This window comes from Gopherus evgoodei, chromosome 1, assembly GCF_007399415.2.
Source record: "Gopherus evgoodei ecotype Sinaloan lineage chromosome 1, rGopEvg1_v1.p, whole genome shotgun sequence".
Lineage (NCBI taxonomy): Eukaryota > Metazoa > Chordata > Testudines > Testudinidae > Gopherus > Gopherus evgoodei.
The window spans coordinates 167,692,973-167,709,664 of NC_044322.1; the positions used below are offsets into that span (position 1 = coordinate 167,692,973).

The 16,692-nt window shown below is 40.9% G+C and overlaps 1 protein-coding gene across 2 annotated transcripts in view; it reads left to right on the forward strand.

Annotated features, from left to right (window-relative positions):
- The window catches only part of PAXBP1 (PAX3 and PAX7 binding protein 1), a 36,948-nt gene extending 25,309 nt beyond the window's left edge, over positions 1-11,639 (forward strand). The window contains exons 11-18 of one of the 2 annotated variants that reach the window (XM_030579138.1): positions 1,263-1,462; positions 2,864-3,008; positions 3,162-3,283; positions 4,085-4,161; positions 4,482-4,548; positions 7,773-7,919; positions 8,377-8,531; positions 10,174-11,639. In XM_030579138.1, the coding sequence (XP_030434998.1) occupies positions 1,263-1,462; positions 2,864-3,008; positions 3,162-3,283; positions 4,085-4,161; positions 4,482-4,548; positions 7,773-7,919; positions 8,377-8,531; positions 10,174-10,291 (1,031 nt within the window). In that variant the 3' untranslated portion in view covers positions 10,292-11,639. Of the gene's footprint in view, positions 1-1,262; positions 1,463-2,863; positions 3,009-3,161; positions 3,284-4,084; positions 4,162-4,481; positions 4,549-7,772; positions 7,920-8,376; positions 8,532-10,173 lie in introns of those variants that run through there. The other variant, XM_030579147.1, reaches the window with a different exon arrangement.
- Positions 11,640-16,692: the final 5,053 nt, after the last annotated feature.

Sequence of the window (16,692 nt, forward strand, 5' to 3'; positions counted from 1 at the left end):
TTAACTTGGCTTCTTGTGCATATATATGAGATTCAGGGCTTGGCTACACTCACACTTTACAGCGCTGCAACTGGGGTGTGAAAAAACACCCCCCTGAGCGCTGCAAGATACAGCGCTGTAAAGTGTCAGTGTAATCAGGGCTGCGCTCCCAGCGCTGCACGCTACACCCATAAGGGATGTGGTTTACATGCAGCGCTGGGAGAGCTCTCTGCCAGCACTGCTGCTCTGACTACACTCACACTTCAAAGCGCTGCCACGGCAGCGCTTTGAAATTCCAAATGTAGCCATACCCTCAGAAACAGATACTATGCCTGCTCAGTATCTATTAAAGACTTTTAGTATATTCATATGACACACACCATAGATTCATTTTGGACTGCAAAATGCACAAATGGCGCACATATAACTGGGACATAAGGGCAGTTAAAGATCTCTGGGACAACTTAATAGGTTCTTAGTTTAGGTGTCACTGTTGTGGGAGCCCAGTGTAAAAGATATAGCTATACGGTGCTGCAATGTGTAACACCTCTCATTGGTTTCCCTTTTGGAACTGAAGAGCTACAGGAAGGGCCCTTTGAAGTTTTTCTCCTTTATATTCTTGATGCTCTAACTCTAAACATTGTTGGCAACAAAGAGAACTAGAGCTGCAGGAAGAAGGAATGACTAAAATGAAGAGAATGTAATAGTGTAAGACAAGGGATGAGAGAGAGTAAAAGGATAAAGCAGGAACTTGGGCAACTGCTAGGCTAGCAAACTATTAGTACAGTAAAGATACAAAAGTTCCTGGGAATTATAATGTTCACTAAATGTGATACATGTATATTAACATTATCAACAGTTCAATACACTCCAAGATCCACATATCTGAATCCACGCTTTCTGGAACCCTCATTTGACTGTCTAGTGTTAAGGATATCCCATCACTTAGAATGTGGCACACAGTTCTTCATTTTCACCCTTATTTATCATTATTGATACAGTCCCACTTCTGGCTACTATTGAAACAAAACTGGCGGTGCTACAAAAGCTTCCTAGATCTTAATATAAAACATATAGACACTTACAGCTCTCGGGCACTGTTTGTGTTGCAGTGTGTGGGAAGAATAGAGAAGCAGAAACTAGAAAACTGATTTTTTTTTGTGCTTTTGTCAGTTTCTAAGCTGAATCTCCTTTAATTTGCTTGAGTAAACTACCTTATGGGAGCTCTTGCAGACAATAGAACATCAGTTTGTTACCTAGTTCTCTACGCTTCTTTCCCCTAGATCGCATTTTGAAGGAGTCCAGCAAAGTTTTTGAAGATGTACTAGAAAGTTTCTACTCAATTGACTGCATTAAATTACAGTTTGAAGCCTGGCGTTCCAAGTATTTCTCTTCTTACAAGGATGCTTATATTGGCCTCTGTTTACCAAAGCTGTTTAATCCTTTAATAAGACTTCAGCTCCTTACCTGGACTCCTTTGGAGGTAAGATATTGTTATTCAAATTAAGTGAACTGTTGTGCAGTAAGTGTCACTTTTTCAAAACAAGGTGTACTACCCTCCAGGTCTTTTCTACTATGCCACTCTCAGGTCTTGGGCCTCAAGTTTATAAGGGTATAAGCTCTTTAGGGCAGGGACCTTGTTTTTGTTCTGTATCTATCACAGTGTGGTCCTAGTCCATGGTTAGGTCTCCCAAGAGGTATTGAAATATAATTAATAACCTTCTTTTTTTTTTTTAATGGAATCATATGATTTTTCCATGCTCAGACCAGGCCTCAGGCTGTTGTCCCCTGTGGTTACCACAGCAGGTCTGACCTAAGTTCAACACCTGCAGTTATTTTTCCTTTGGGAGCAATGACAGTGGTATCCAGTAACCAAATAGCCTTCTTAAAGCAAAGTATTTATTTAGAACAAAAGCACTCAAGAGAAAACAGATCTTAAAACATTTTAAACTTGTTTACTGTTGAGTGTACCTTCTGAACAAAATGAGCTATTTTATTTCCCAGGTAAGATATAAAGGTATGTTGAAAACATGCCAGATGGCTTTCCACTTATGACTTTTAATAATTTGGCTATTCATTTCACTTATGTGGGAATATAGAAACAGGGCTGATACTAGGAAGGGGATAGGAGGTTATAAATAATGTTAATAGATGTACCCCAGTATCTGTCCATGTGGAGTAGAATCACAAATCTAATAGTGTGTGGATACAGGAGACATTTTGGTGCTTGCAGGTTTAACCATTTATGTTCCATAGGCTACAAAATGAACACACAAATGTGTTTTTTAATATAAGATAGGCCTTTTTCTTCAGGATTCTGTAGTTAGTGTGGTATCACTAGCATGTTCCATACTGGGGTTTTGTACAGAGTGGTAACCAATGATTTGTATGCAACGAACATAAGAAAACAAAATACTTCACATCTCTCTGAAGTAAGTGAATACCTTCCCCATTTTGTTAATGGGGAAATTAAGGCGGAGTGGCTTACTCTCAGTCACGCAGAACCAGTTGCAGAAATTAATAGAACCTAAGTGTTTCGTGCTTAACTAAGGTATTTTGGGCCAGATAAAAATGCAGACAGAAGTCTGCATTGAATTCCATGTGAGTTAGGTGCCTTTGAATATCCCATTAGGCGCCTAAACACCTCTTAAAGATCTGGCCCTTTGTCTAATGTGCTTAATACTTTTAGGATATCTAGGATACTTGGCACATAATTCCAAAGCTATTTTTTTCTTTTTAAAAGGAGAAAAAAAACGTAGGTCTTCAGGTGTATTATGCTGATGTTTTAGGATGGCTAAGTAAGTTGTTCAGGCTCTTTAAAACTACTGTTGGCCTCAAATGTTTAAACGTATGAAATTAACGTCTGCCTAATTAATTTTAATAGGGCAAGAGTCAAGATTTTGAGAGTATGTTGTGGTTTGAATCGTTGCTATTTTATGGCTGTGAAGAACAGGAGCAAGAGAAGGATGATGTTGATATTTCGTTACTACCTACCATTGTGGAAAGAGTTGTTCTCCCTAAACTAACAGGTATAACTTAAATGCTATTTTGTAACTTCTACAAATATTAAACCATATTAAATTCAGGAGAAAACAACTTTTGTATGATTTAACTGTCTTAATACCTACTTTTTGAGCAGCTGCAAAGAAAACTGTGTAGTAATTCTTAATTATTTTTACTAGTACTTGCTGAAAGTATATGGGACCCTTTTTCTACAACACAGACATCTAGGATGGTAGCGGTTACACAGAAACTAGTAAATGGATACCCTTCAGTGGTAAACGCAGAAAACAAAAATACACAGGTAACATTTTTTTTTTTCTCAGTCACACTTGTTTGGGAATCTGTTATAGGATTTATGCAGCATAATGAGACACATTACACACACTGAAGCAAGGAGCAGAGTCTTACAACTAATGGATGTGTCAGTGCCCAATTCCATAGCACTAAAGATCCAGTACAGTAGCTGAGGGCAGTAAACAAGGAAGGGAGCTAAGCCATTTGAGTCTGTACAAAATGTACAATAGGATTTGAACAGGGTGATTCAAAATGTACCAAACTTAGTTATGGGGCTATAATTTCACTTTAAGGTTCAGTTGGAAACACCATTGCCTCTGTTTTCATAGCATATTGTATTGATAGAACCTTCTCTAGATTGAGTGCCACATTTGCTTATCTTATGTGATAAAAGAAGTTTGACAACTTAGTGATATTTTGCAGTGTCATAGCTGTATGCTTACAGTATAGGAGTTAACGGAGTGTGAATGCAAACCTTAGAATAATAAGAGAACTCCCAGCAGAGTTGATAGATTAAGATTGTGTAAAACCCTAATCCTGCAAACTAAGAATTTGTTTAAAGTTAAGCACAGGAGTAGCCACATTGACTTATGTTCCCTTTAAATTGAAGTCTAGTTAATTGTAGATATTTCCAGTATTTGACTTCAATAGGACTACTTGCATACTTGAAGTTAAGCATGTTTATGTATTTTGCTGAATTGGGGATTAAAGCACTTTGCTTTATTAACTTCTAAAGAGGTCTTTAATTTAGCTGACAATCAAAGCAGGAGTGCAAACATTTTTAGCATTTTCATCTCAACTTTTTCAGACACTTTTGAAGGCCCTGTTACTTAGAATGAGAAGAACGCTAGATGACGATGTATTCATGCCATTGTACCCTAAAAAGTAAGTTGCTTGTTTAATGCGCAAAACAGCCATAAATATTTTGATTGGCAATACCAGTTGCCTTTTGTCTTGCATATGGTAGCTGAGGCTTTTTCATAGCCCTGGGCTGATTCTTAGTTTTGGGTTATAATGATTTTTTTCAGGTTTAATAACATACTGTAAGAATGTAAGGTGAAAATGATGAGAAAATTATCTGAAGCTTTGGAATTTTTACTATAGTCTGCCTTCCATTCTTGAAAATAAGAGTAGTCCACAACCTTCAGACTGAAATTTTTATGGTTACTTATTAAACAAGTTTAGAGAAATCTTTTATTTTCCAGCATCTTAGAAAACAAGAACTCTGGTCCTTATTTGTTTTTCCAACGCCAGTTTTGGTCCTCAGTGAAGGTAAGCCAACAAAAATATCTGATGAGGCCTCAGGCCAGGTACTGCTACCATTAAAATACACTTACATATTTTAGAGAATTACTTAAAAATGCATATGGTGGAAGGGAGGTGGCAGCGGGATAGAGAGAAGATGAAGAAAACACCCTGTCTTCACAAATGCATAGTCAGAAGATGGGCCCCTTCTCCTTCTCCTCCCCCCCCCCCCCCCCCCCCGCGACTGTTGAAGTTTGAGACAATGGTTGCTTGCACTTTCATTTGAAATAAAGTATATGAACTCAACAAATGAACCAAAGGAGTGGATGCGTAGATTTAAGTTTTGTCTTAAACTCCACAGATTTCTGCAAACAGTGTAGAGCTTGGATTTTCCAGTGGTGGGTGTAGGGACTGAATTGGGAAGAAATGGGATTGTTTCTCCAACTTCTAGATATGTTTGAAAATCTGTTCAGATACATAACAATACTTGTAACATTTTGGCAACAAACATTTCAATTTAAAAGTGTAGAGTTTGTCACCTTTAAACTTTTCTTTCTTTTTTACTTTTTTTCATGGGTCTGAGTGAGTGTGTGTTCTAAAGGAAAAACTGGGCATGGGTCTCAGTTCTCAAACACTAAAATGAAAGTGATTTGTAGAAGACCAAAATTGGTCACATGTTCATGATCTTGCTGCCTTTTTTTAAAGTAAATTTAGCCACATCTTGAAAGCAGTTTTCATCAATAACCCCCTCATTTTACTATGATGTGGTAGCAAAATGTCATTTTATAGATGGGGAAAGTGGCACAGAATAATTGTGACTTGACAAAGCCATAGAAGTCTGCGAGAGGCAGGATTAGTATTAAGTTCCTGGCCTTTCCAGTTCTGTGCTAAACCATGAGACCAGTTGTGTCCAACCTGTGGTCTAGGGCAGTGGTTTTCAAACTTTTTTTTCTGGGGACCCAGTTGAAGAAAATTATTGATGCCCGTGACCCAACGGATCTGGGGATGAGGGGTTTGGGGTGTGGGGGGGCTCAGGGCTGGAGCAGCGGGTTGGAGTCCAGAAGGGGATCAGGGCCCTGTGCTGGGGGTACAGGCTCTGGGGTGGGGCTAGGGATGAGGGGTTTGGGGGGGCTCATGGCTGGGGCAGGAGATTGGGGCACAGACTTACCTCTGGCAGCTCCCGCTCAGCAGTGCAGGTGGGGTGCGGAGACAGGCTTCCTGCCTGTCCTGGCATCACAGACCACGCTGCGCCCCAGAAGAGAGCCAGCAGCAGGTGTGGCTCTCGCATGCAGGCACCTCTTCCACCCTTCCCTCGTTGGCTGGTTCCTGGCCAATGGGATCATGGAGCTGGTGCTTGGGGCAGAGGCAGTACATAGTGCCTCGTGGCCCCCCTGCCTAGAAACTGGACCCATTGCTGGCTGCTTCTGGGGCACAGCACAAGTGTCGGAACAAATAGGCACTAGCCTGCCTTAGCTGGGCAGCACCGCCTACTGGACTTCTAATGTCCTGGTCAGCGGTGCTGACCAGAGCCGCTCAGGTCCCTGGGTGCTGAGCAAGGCAACAGAGTGTCTTACATGCTGCGACCCAGTACTGGATCACAACCTGAACTTTGAAAAACACTGGTTATGGGGCTCTGAGGCTCTACATTGTCAAGATTGTCAGTCAGGACTGCAAAGTGTCACACATCTTGCATGACACTTCCATTTGACAGCACTGTTACTTATTCTTTACAACCTGTGAGACATCTTAGCAATTTGCCAGGAGTTGCTGTGGCACCTGCTGAGCAGGCAGCAAGGCCTCACTGCCACCCCTGCTGGATCAGAGTAGGGAAGGAGCATAGCAGTGGCAGCAATGGTAGCACACTGAGGCAACAGAGAGAAGGTGAGGGGCCTAGTACTAATCCCAAGCTCTAACAGCTATCTGTACCAGCGTTCCCCCAGGTACTCCTGCAGACCTTTCCACCCAGACAGCCCCAAGTCATCTACCACTGAAACCATCCCATGCTCCCAAACACGCTCTAACATATCTCCCCACAGCAACAGCAATCATGTTTAGTGCAGCTGCATGTCCTCCCCTTTCACTGTTTGGGACATTGTATTGACTGTAAGCTGAAGTGTCTGGTTATGTTCAGGTCTGCAAACATGCAAAATAGCCTATTAAATCTGTGTAAAATGTTTCACACTGAGCAGTGCAATTCGACAGCTATGCTGTTAAGAAAACTGGTATTTATTTCATTTAAAACGTTGCTCCCTATAACTTTTTAATGAAATATTTTGCATCATCCCTGCTGCTCCAGGGAGGAAGTAGGAGCAGGCACATCCTTCCAAACTGCCTTCCACTACTTTCTTTGAAGACCCAGCTGGAGCTTTTGTGTGAATTGGGAGTGCTCTGAACTGCTGCTTTCACTTTGCAGGGTAGGGTGACTGCTTTCTTGCCAGACTATGGAAGCTCCAGAAAAAAGGATCTGGAGTTCCACTAGTTCTGATTTTGCTTAGGGGAGCACCTATCAAAAAAGTCTCTTAAATCCCACATAGCCACTGACTGCAGCACAGGAGAATGAAGATGAAGTTGAAGCTGAGAACCAACAGCTCCCTTTTTGTCTGCCTCTGCACTGGTCTGCAAGATGCTTTAATTTGTACCAGCTGGCATTGGTTCCCTATGGTCCATATTCCAGTTGGAGATAAAACACTTGGCCAATCTCCCCTATACAACATGCCTTCTGTACAAATGGCTGTTGGGAGTCAAGTATAGGCACTACCCATGCTGTCTGCACGATAATGGGATTTTTCCTGTGCCAGAGTTGTTTGCAGGTGGTACAGAGGAAGCAAGAACAGGGCAGAGTCTGTCCCAAAGCACTGATTGTGTTTTTGTTTTGTTTACATTTTTTCAGCCTCAGGCTGAAAAGTTTGGATGTCACTGCACTAGACTACACTTAATAGACTTTATAGAACAAAGTTTGGCTGTAAAAACCTTGATTTGCTCTTGTAGTTTCTTTGTATATATTTTCCATAGAATGCTCTGTAATCATTTTTGTACAAATCCAGTGTTATAACATTGGGAAGACTGACATCTCACTGGTTCTATTTAGTCATGAAACTGACTAAGAAGTTTTTCTTTACCTCACCCTGATCAGTACATTTAAACATGACTTTTTACCTGCTTAAATTTATTTTATTTTTTTTAGTTTATCAATAGTTGCTCGTGTTTTGCCTTCAAATATTCAACACTTCCATTGTCTCTGGTGTCTTTAGTTGCTAGGAAACTTTCTCCAGTGGTATGGAATCCTTTCAAACAAAACTCTACAGGAGTTATCGATAGATGGCCTGCTAAATAGATATATCCTTATGGCTTTTCAGAATTCTGAGTATGGAGATGACAGCATTAAAAAAGCTCAAAGTGTAAGTAAAATGCAACAAAATATACTTAGAAAATGTTTTTATGTTTAGTATTTTCTAACTCCTTGAATTTCCAGTCAAATAAAATGTATATTTGGAGCCCTAGTGGGAGACTATTCAGTTTTGTGTGTTTAGCTTAAGATTTCCAATGTTGTTGCCCAAATCTCTTTTTACAAATAAAACAGTTACTATGTTTTCATAGCAGACAACTGTTTTTAATAGAAGATACATTATATGAAATTAGAATTCTGTTTATTGCTGTCCTCAGTATTGTTGGTGATATTTTTAAGAGATTGATTAGTATGTGTTGCTAGCATCTTATTTCTCACATTGGTCTTTAATATGTTAACCTTATTGTTTTAGGCCTTACCAGTGCCAATACTGGTTATCAGACCATAGGTATTAGTCATCTTTCTTGCCTTTTTGCTGTTAACACATTTTCTTCTTCCCTCATCTCTAGGTAATTGCTCGCTTTCCTAAACAGTGGTTCACTAACCTAAAAGGGGACAAGACTATTTCCCAGTTAGAAAATTTGTGTAGATACCTTGTTCATCTGGCTGATACAATTTACAGAAACAGTATTGGATGCTCTGATGTGGAGAAAAGAAATGCAAGGTAATTTATTTTGAATCATTTAATGCAATGGCATCTCATGCTTCTGATATACACAACACAAAAGCACATGTGCCATCATATATATTTTTCCCCTTTGGGAGGAGTTCCCCTCCCTTTTTTTTTTTTTTTTTTTTTTTTAAGTTTTTAAATAGGATCCTTAATATAGTATCAATCGCTTTTGGGAATGGCTAGTGTATTGTATAACGGTTTATGTTTAATCTGCTCCCATTGTGTAGTTCTGCTTTAAAAAATTACTTGAAAAGTAGCATTTTGGGATTGGTTTTGATGGTTTCTTTACAAATTTGCTGATGTTGGAGCTAACTGTTTGCCAAGCAAATTCCCGCCACTGTCAGCAATACAGATTTCTGTAATCCAAATTGCGTTCTGTTCTTAAACACACCTGGACATTCTCAAATAACGTTGTTTTAACCCTGCTCATGAGAATCACCATACCTAAAAGCATAAATGGAATTAAATGCCCATATGTGACTACTAGAGGTGAACTGGAGAAGGTGAGGAGAGAGATTCTAGTAGAAAATGAAAGTCTTTCGATAGTCGTCTTAGTTTATAAACTGGTATTTTCTTTCTACGCTAGCTGTTTGTCTGGCAAACTCACACTGGAACTGTGGATTAATACTGAAAGGGTAGATGGATATTGAGCCAAAAAGATTTTTCTGATATTCTAGTTCCAATTAATTTAGTCATCTTTGCTATGTGCTGATAACTTTTTATTAAGTATATGGAAATATACAATAAATCCCAAACTTTCCTGGTAACAATTGTGCAATTGGCCACTGATCTATATTGACTTCATCTTACAAAATTACATAAATGTCCTTATTTCCCTTTGCAACACAGCTATTCATCTAGGCTCCTTCGTCCCATAGTAACTGGGGAAATATTACTCTACTACATTCTATTTCAAAGCAAAAACAATCATCAATTACTTGTTTCAAAAGGGAAACAAAACATCATAACCCATGTTTGCATCTGTTTGTTTCTCTGAGTGCTGGACAGCACTTCATAGTTCAATTTGACAGTCCCGTTTATAGTAGATTTTGAATTGATGTATTCATGAAAATTTCTTTAGATAGTTAAATTTCATGTCTGAATCTTGTTCCTTTTGTGGGACTTTTAAAAATTTTCCTACCAGGTTTGTATGTCCTAGATTGCTAGGAGTTTGTTTACTGTGAATCTGTTATTACTGCCCAATCCAGGTCAATCTATTACAAATGTGTAACCATTTTTTTCTCTTGTGGCATGCACAAAAACTGCTCATTCTTTTACATTTTTTGGTTCAAGCAGTGTGTGTGTTTAAATGGAGCTGTGACTGACTTTCTAACATCGCATGTGACCCAATAATTTATGCTGAGACTATGCAATGTCCAAATAAGCCATACATATGCAGCTTGTCTTCCCTTTGTTTCTAGGATTGCTGTCCCCAAAAGACTTTTTTTGTTTTCATATCCAGAAACACGCTAATTTCAATGAGCCGTATTTAAAATATATATAAAAAATCCAGAAGCTGGCTCACTTGCTGTGAGAAAAAAGAATAAGCAGTGAAACATTTCTAAAATACTATTTGACTTGTGCAAGATTTTGATTTCTAGTTGTATTAACTTATTTTTTCCCCATCATTTAGGGAACACATAAAACAGACAGTAAAGCTTCTAGCAAGTATTCGAGCGCTGGACCATGCTGTGACAGTTGCAAATGAACATAATGTGAAAGAGTTAAAGGTTTTAATTGAAGGGAAATAACTTTTAGGTGACTCATTTTGAGCTTTAAAACCATTCCTGATGTGTAATTTATGTACATATGTAAAGTTTCTTAAACTGTAAAATATCCTTGTTTTAATACAAAGTGCATTGTTACATACATCATCCTTAATAAGCATTGATTTCTTTAAAAAGAATAAAGGAATCCAGGAAGACCATCTTTCCAGCAGTCAGACTTCCCTTAAAATCTCTCAACATATTGTTTACAAAAATATTTTGTACCCCATAACTAGTCATCTACTCAGTTAATTGTCCCATGATTAACTGGAGTATGTGTAATATATAATGTGTAATATACAGTATGCTTATATTTATACCACCCTGTTACTTTCACACTGGATATAGTGGTCTTCTGCTGTTGAAATAAGTGTTTCAGTTGCTGAAATTTACTTCAATAAACTGACTGCATTATTGGTCAAAAGGGCTGGCAAAATATATGAGAATCAAAGAAGCTTTCACATAGCACCTAACATTACAAAGCCGCTGTGCTTCACTCAGACTGAAATAGCCTAACTTTTACATCTTCTATTCAGAGTTAATATGGCTCTTTCTTCAGACTGTTTTTAAAATCATCATTAGCATTGTTTTTTTGATGCAAACAGTAGTCTGATGACTTAAAGCGTAAGTTACTACATGTTTAAGTTAAATGGCAACACTGTGTGATGCTGTGTGCCCCTCCCTCCACTCAATTACTCATCTTGAAGGGGGCAGCATTTCACTCATGGATCCTGGACCCTCATCCTTTGAACAGCTCCTCTAAATCTACTATTTGTGTTCTGATGCACAACTTATATCTTTGATTTAGATGGGAAATATATTTGCTCAAACATGGGTATTTCTAGAGGTGTAAAAACCAAACAAAGGAAACAAATATGTGAGTCAATATAAATATCACACAGTGAATAGTCAAACAACTTTAAATTTAACACTTCCTGTCAAGACCATTTTAAAAAATGGACTAGCTTACAAAACAAAATGGCCGTTTAGGTATAAGAGCTGTTCTTTGTCACAACACTAGTGATATCTTGGAGTCCCAGGAACACTAATTTGCAGTCACTGTCTTGGACAAGCTATTTCCAGGTGTGCCCTATGTTAGTTGGGAATTGTAGCAATAAATTGGCATACTGAGTAACATTAAAATCATTGTATTTTATGCTCATGTCATGTGGTATAAATTAGGATATTCAAAATGTACAATTTGTAACATGCACACATCATTTGGAAACCAAACAATTGTTTTCTGAACTTGGGCTGTTGGAGCACATTCAGAGTATCTGCTTTTAAGAATCCTTCCAATAAACTTGTCTGTCACGGAGCTGTCTCAGTGAAACCTGTGAAGCTTATTTTGCTTGTTCCTTGGGGGAGAGGTAAAGGAAGAAATCTGCATGCTTGTTGACTAATTTTTTAAACAAATAATGAAGGAAAAACTGGAATTGGAAGGAGGATTTTGAAATATACCGAAGCAATATTGTCTTCGGATGAGATCTCATTACGTTATTAGGATCAAAATCCTCCTTTTATAGTGGAATTTTGGTTGCAATCTTAGTTATGGAGAGGCTATACCTCTTAATTACACATACCTGCAGAGCTGCAGCAAGAACCCTGGTCCTGCAGTTCCTAAATTCAGAGTTTTTTATGACTACAGTGGTTGCTAGCTAAAAGCAACAGCCCTGAATATTCAATGGTACTTTATTTGTTATTGAGTGTAAATAGTTAACATTTTTCATTACTGCAACTGCAGAAAACATACTTGACTCCTTTCAAAATCTTGCAAAATTGAGTGCCTTCAAATGCAGTTTTAATCAAAGGGGTTTAAAGACTGTACCAGTGTAAGTGTATATTGTTTTTATAATATATAATATATTAGGATAAAACTGTTAAGTACTCAGTCAGCTCCAGTTGAGGTAGAGCCCTTATCCCCTGGAGCAAGACTTCCTCGATAATTGAATTGTGGGGTTTAACAGGCATTATATAAATGTTCAATTTTCTGTAGCCTGAACAATGGCTGCAATCTAATACCTTATCTGGGAAAGGAATTCTGGCAAATTCAAACACCTCCACTGTGGGCTAGAATGTACTATGGCAGGGGTAAGTGTGGGGAAATGTAAACAATCATTTGATATGGCTTCCATGCATATAATAAAAAAACCCACAAACCCAAATTGCTGTATGAGCCATGGCTGATGCACTTCCATAGTATCTTGTGGAAGAGGCACTGAGAAGCAGATTAGAACCCCACCAGTGTCTCTGACTGGTACTTCTAATGGAAGACCAGATCTGTAGGAACAGCTGATTCTATTATGCCCTATGAAGCTGAACACTATTTTGGCCTTGCTCTGTTGTCCAATTGTGTCCACTCCATGCAGAAGGGAATTTTGACTCATAAGGGTAGCAAGTATCTCACTATGCTCTTTGCACTTAACTTTCCCTGAGAGGGCACATACTTCACAGAGCAACTATTCTCCCAAACTCTAACCACCTGGTTGTCTTTACTGTCCCTGGAGCTAAGTTTCTATGGAGGGAGTGGCCCCTTCTTTCCACCGACTTGCTCTCCTCTGTACCAAGTAGCAGTAGGAGGTGTCATGCCCCTTAAAAAATAAAAATGCCAGCTTGCAGTTGACCACATTATTTCAGTGATTAAATCTGTGTACTATATTAGGCTGGACATTTTCAAGACCATGTTACTAGAAAGCTGCTGGCACTTACAAAGCTTCAAGTTATGGCATCTTACATCAATTTGTGTTGTCAAACAAGTCATATTTACAGGCCTGTTGAGTACAACACGCACACCCCTGCTTTTTCATTACAGTAGAATGATTTTTCTTAATAGATTGTTAGATTATAAAATTGCAGTTTATCAATATGTATTTATTTTTCTCAAAGAAAATGTTTAACAATATAGTTAACTATAGCTAATTTACATTTTTAATGAACACCAGTGTGTGGTGGCATGCTAAAAAGGCAAAACAAAAGGAGTAAAGGTAATTCTAACCTAATTTCTTAAGATGCATGTAGGAATGAAATATTTAAAACTATGCAAAACTTTTAAGTTTAGTTAGTGAAAGGTGTAGAAACAAGTACTATGTTCAATTTCTGTTGCTGGAGGATACAGTGAAATAACTATACTTTTTTCCATAATTTGTGGCCGTTTAAAGAAAATCATAGAATTTATTGCCAAATGCAAAACACTGAAATCCAGCTATTTATCATTTAAGGGGCTACTTGATAACAGGATTATCCATCTGCCCCATGTTGGTAGTGATCAAGTTGCTACATTCTGATGGTTTTCACTGCCAGCTAACGACCTATAGGAAATGAATTCTAGGGTTTCATTCCAGTTTCCTGTTACCCATATTATACTTGCCATCTTTATTGTTGCAGCAGAGAGAGCAAGGAGTGAATGCAGATGGAGATGGAAGTTTTCTGTATCTTGGAGGACCTTTTGAGATTAAAGTTGCTGTATCTAGAGGATAAGTGCAGAAGCTCCTATAGTGCTGATTTTCTGTTGACAAATAAGGAATTTAAATTTTGTACTGCAGTCACCTTTACAGAACTACAAGAAATTTTGAGCTTTATAAATACTTGAACACACAATTCAGCTAGAGAGAACCTTATTTGTTTGAAAGTGTTGCATCTCTAGTGACAATTACATTAATGTAGCATTTATTGCAAAGCACTTTTTATAAACTATATATGCAAGAATCATTCACGCAGCAATGCTATACAGCAGGCCTGCACAACATGCGGCCCACAGAGGCTCACTGTGCGGTCGGGATTCAAAAGGCTCTGAGCTGCCCGCAGCGGCGGGGAGCCCAGAGCCATTTAAATCTCAGCTGTGGCCGGGATTCAAAAGGCTCTGAGCTGCAGGCACCTGCAAGCTCAGAGCCCTTTAAATCTCAGCCGCCAAGGCCAGCTTTAGGCCAATTCATCCAATTCCCCTGAATCAGCCCGCCCCTAAGAGGGCCACATGCCCAAGCCCCAGTACCGTGTACCGGCAAAAGCCAGTGCGCTGTAGCAGGGTGGCCCAGCTTCCCCAGGGGGCAATTTAAAAGGGCTGTGGCTCCCAGGCCCTTTAAATTGCCACCAGAGCACCACTGCTGGAGCCCTGGGATAGAGCTGTGGGGCTCTGGGGGCTATTTAAAAAGTCTGGGATTCCTGTCGCTTCTACTGCCCCGGCCCTTTAAATAGCCACCGGAGCCCCACCACTTCCCCAGGGTTCCCGTGGCTATTTAAAGGGCTGGGGCAGTAGAAGAAGGGGAGCCCTGGGTCCTTTAAATACCCCCAGAGCCCTGGGGTAGCGGGGGGCTCTGGGGGCTATTTAAAGGGCCGGGGCTCCAGCTGTCCCTGCTGCCCCGGTCCTTAAATAGCCGCTGAAGCCACACCACTTCCCCAGGGCTGGGGTGGTAGAAGCAGGGGAGCTGTGGGCTCTTTAAATAGCTCCCAGAGCCCTGGGGTAGCAGGGGTGTGTGTGTCTCCAGATGCCTTAGCCAACCCCTGCCGCACCTCCTGTCCTGCCTGCACCAGTTCCTGTCTGCAGCCAGCTCATCTCCCCCTACCTTGCCTTCAGCCCTGCACCCCCTTCTCTGTCTCCAGCCAACCCCTGCCGCACCTCCCTGCCTGAAGCCAGCCAGTCCTGCACTCCTTTGTCTCCAGCCCTGCCAACCCATGCTGCACCCGCCCATGTGGCCCTGCCTGAAGCCAGCCAGCCCATCCCACACACCATCTCCAGCCTGCCCCACACCCCTTGCCTAGCTTGCAGCCAGACCCTACCTCCAGCCACCTCCCCCCATCTAGCCAGCCCTGTGCACTGGTGCCCTGTAGTTCCCAGGGAAGTAACCCTGCACACCTGCTTCAATGAGGTGGGCAGGGAGCAGCTGGGACCCACATGTGCACCCTAGCACATCCTCAGGGAGTGGCGGAGCTCATTTCTAGTTCAGACACATCTTTTTAAAAAAGAACTTTAGGTAGGGTTAACATACATCTGTACTTTCCCGGACACGTCAGGCTTTTTGGATCTTAAATCACCATCCAGGAGGAAAATACTGACATATGGTAACCCTACTGGTACAAAAAATACATACTGTGGCAGAACTTTTTATAGGGAACCGGTTGCTAAGAAATGAAAGGCTTTTTTTTTACATTTTTTTTTTTTTTTTTTTAGTCATCCCTGCCGGGGCCCCGCCAAAAATGTTCGAATTGGGCCCTGCACTTCCTAAAGCCGGCCCTGCCAGCTGCGGATGGGATTCAAAGGCTCTGGGCTCCCCACAGCTGTGGGGAGCCCAGAGCCCTTTAAATCTCAGCCACGGCCGGGATTCAAACGGCTCTGAGCTGCCGCGGCTGAGATTTAAAGGGCTCAGGGCTCCCTGCCACCACGGGCAGCCCAGAGCCCTTTGAATCCCGGCGGCGGCTACAGCGGATACGCTGGGGCTGGGATTTAAAGGGCTCGGGCTCCCCTCAGCAGCAGGAGCTCTGGGCCCTTTAAATCCCTGCCCCAGCCCCACAAAGCTCCAGCTTCCCACAGCCCCCGGAGCCCTGGGCCCTTTAATTTGACCCTGAGGGCTCCCAGCCAGCTCTCTAGCTGGGAGCCTCTGGTTGATTTAAAATCAAGTATCACCTCCCCACCCCCAACCTTCCTTTTTGGCCCACAGCTGTTTTGGTGGGGCAGCACTGGGTAAGGAGGGTTTGTTTCTGCAGGGCTGGGCGGTGCTGGGGTGGAGTGTTTCTGCTGGGCCAGGGGTGTTTCCACGGGGCCGGGGGGGGGGGGTTGTTTCGGCCCTCAGCTGTTTTCTTTGGAGTAATGTGGCCCTTGCTGCTTTACGAGTTGTGCAGGCCTGCTATACAGCTATCTCCAGAGTGGGATATAATTGCACAGCACCATAATTTAGGACAGTTGTCAATTAAAATTGCTAGCTGGAGTTAAGAAGGTCCCTAGTAAATAAATACCAAATTGGCATTTGGCCAGAAAAACCTGCACTCCCTAAATTTTCCAGTAAGTTTTATGGGGTCTCTAGTGGCCATAGGTCATTAGACCCTCAATTTTAAATTCACTGGAGAAACGTCAGGGTTACTGGGCTATTAAATCAATAATGATTTGGGGCAGACAATGTTTTACTAAATTAATTACTAATCTCCTCCATTGGCAACACTTGAGTGATTACTGATTCTGAAAAGGAGACTTTTTGTAAGATAAGAGCAAAATCATTAGCAATAAGAAAAGGACCTAGCACCCAAATAACATTTCACTTCCCTTTATTGGACATTGAAAAGTTGGGGGTGGGAGGGAGAGAGAATTTAGCATCTGATCTTTTCTCTCCTTCAGGTACCAATCTTTGCATGAATTCTTAATCTGAGATTTCTCTCTTATTTACCTCAAAACTTATTCC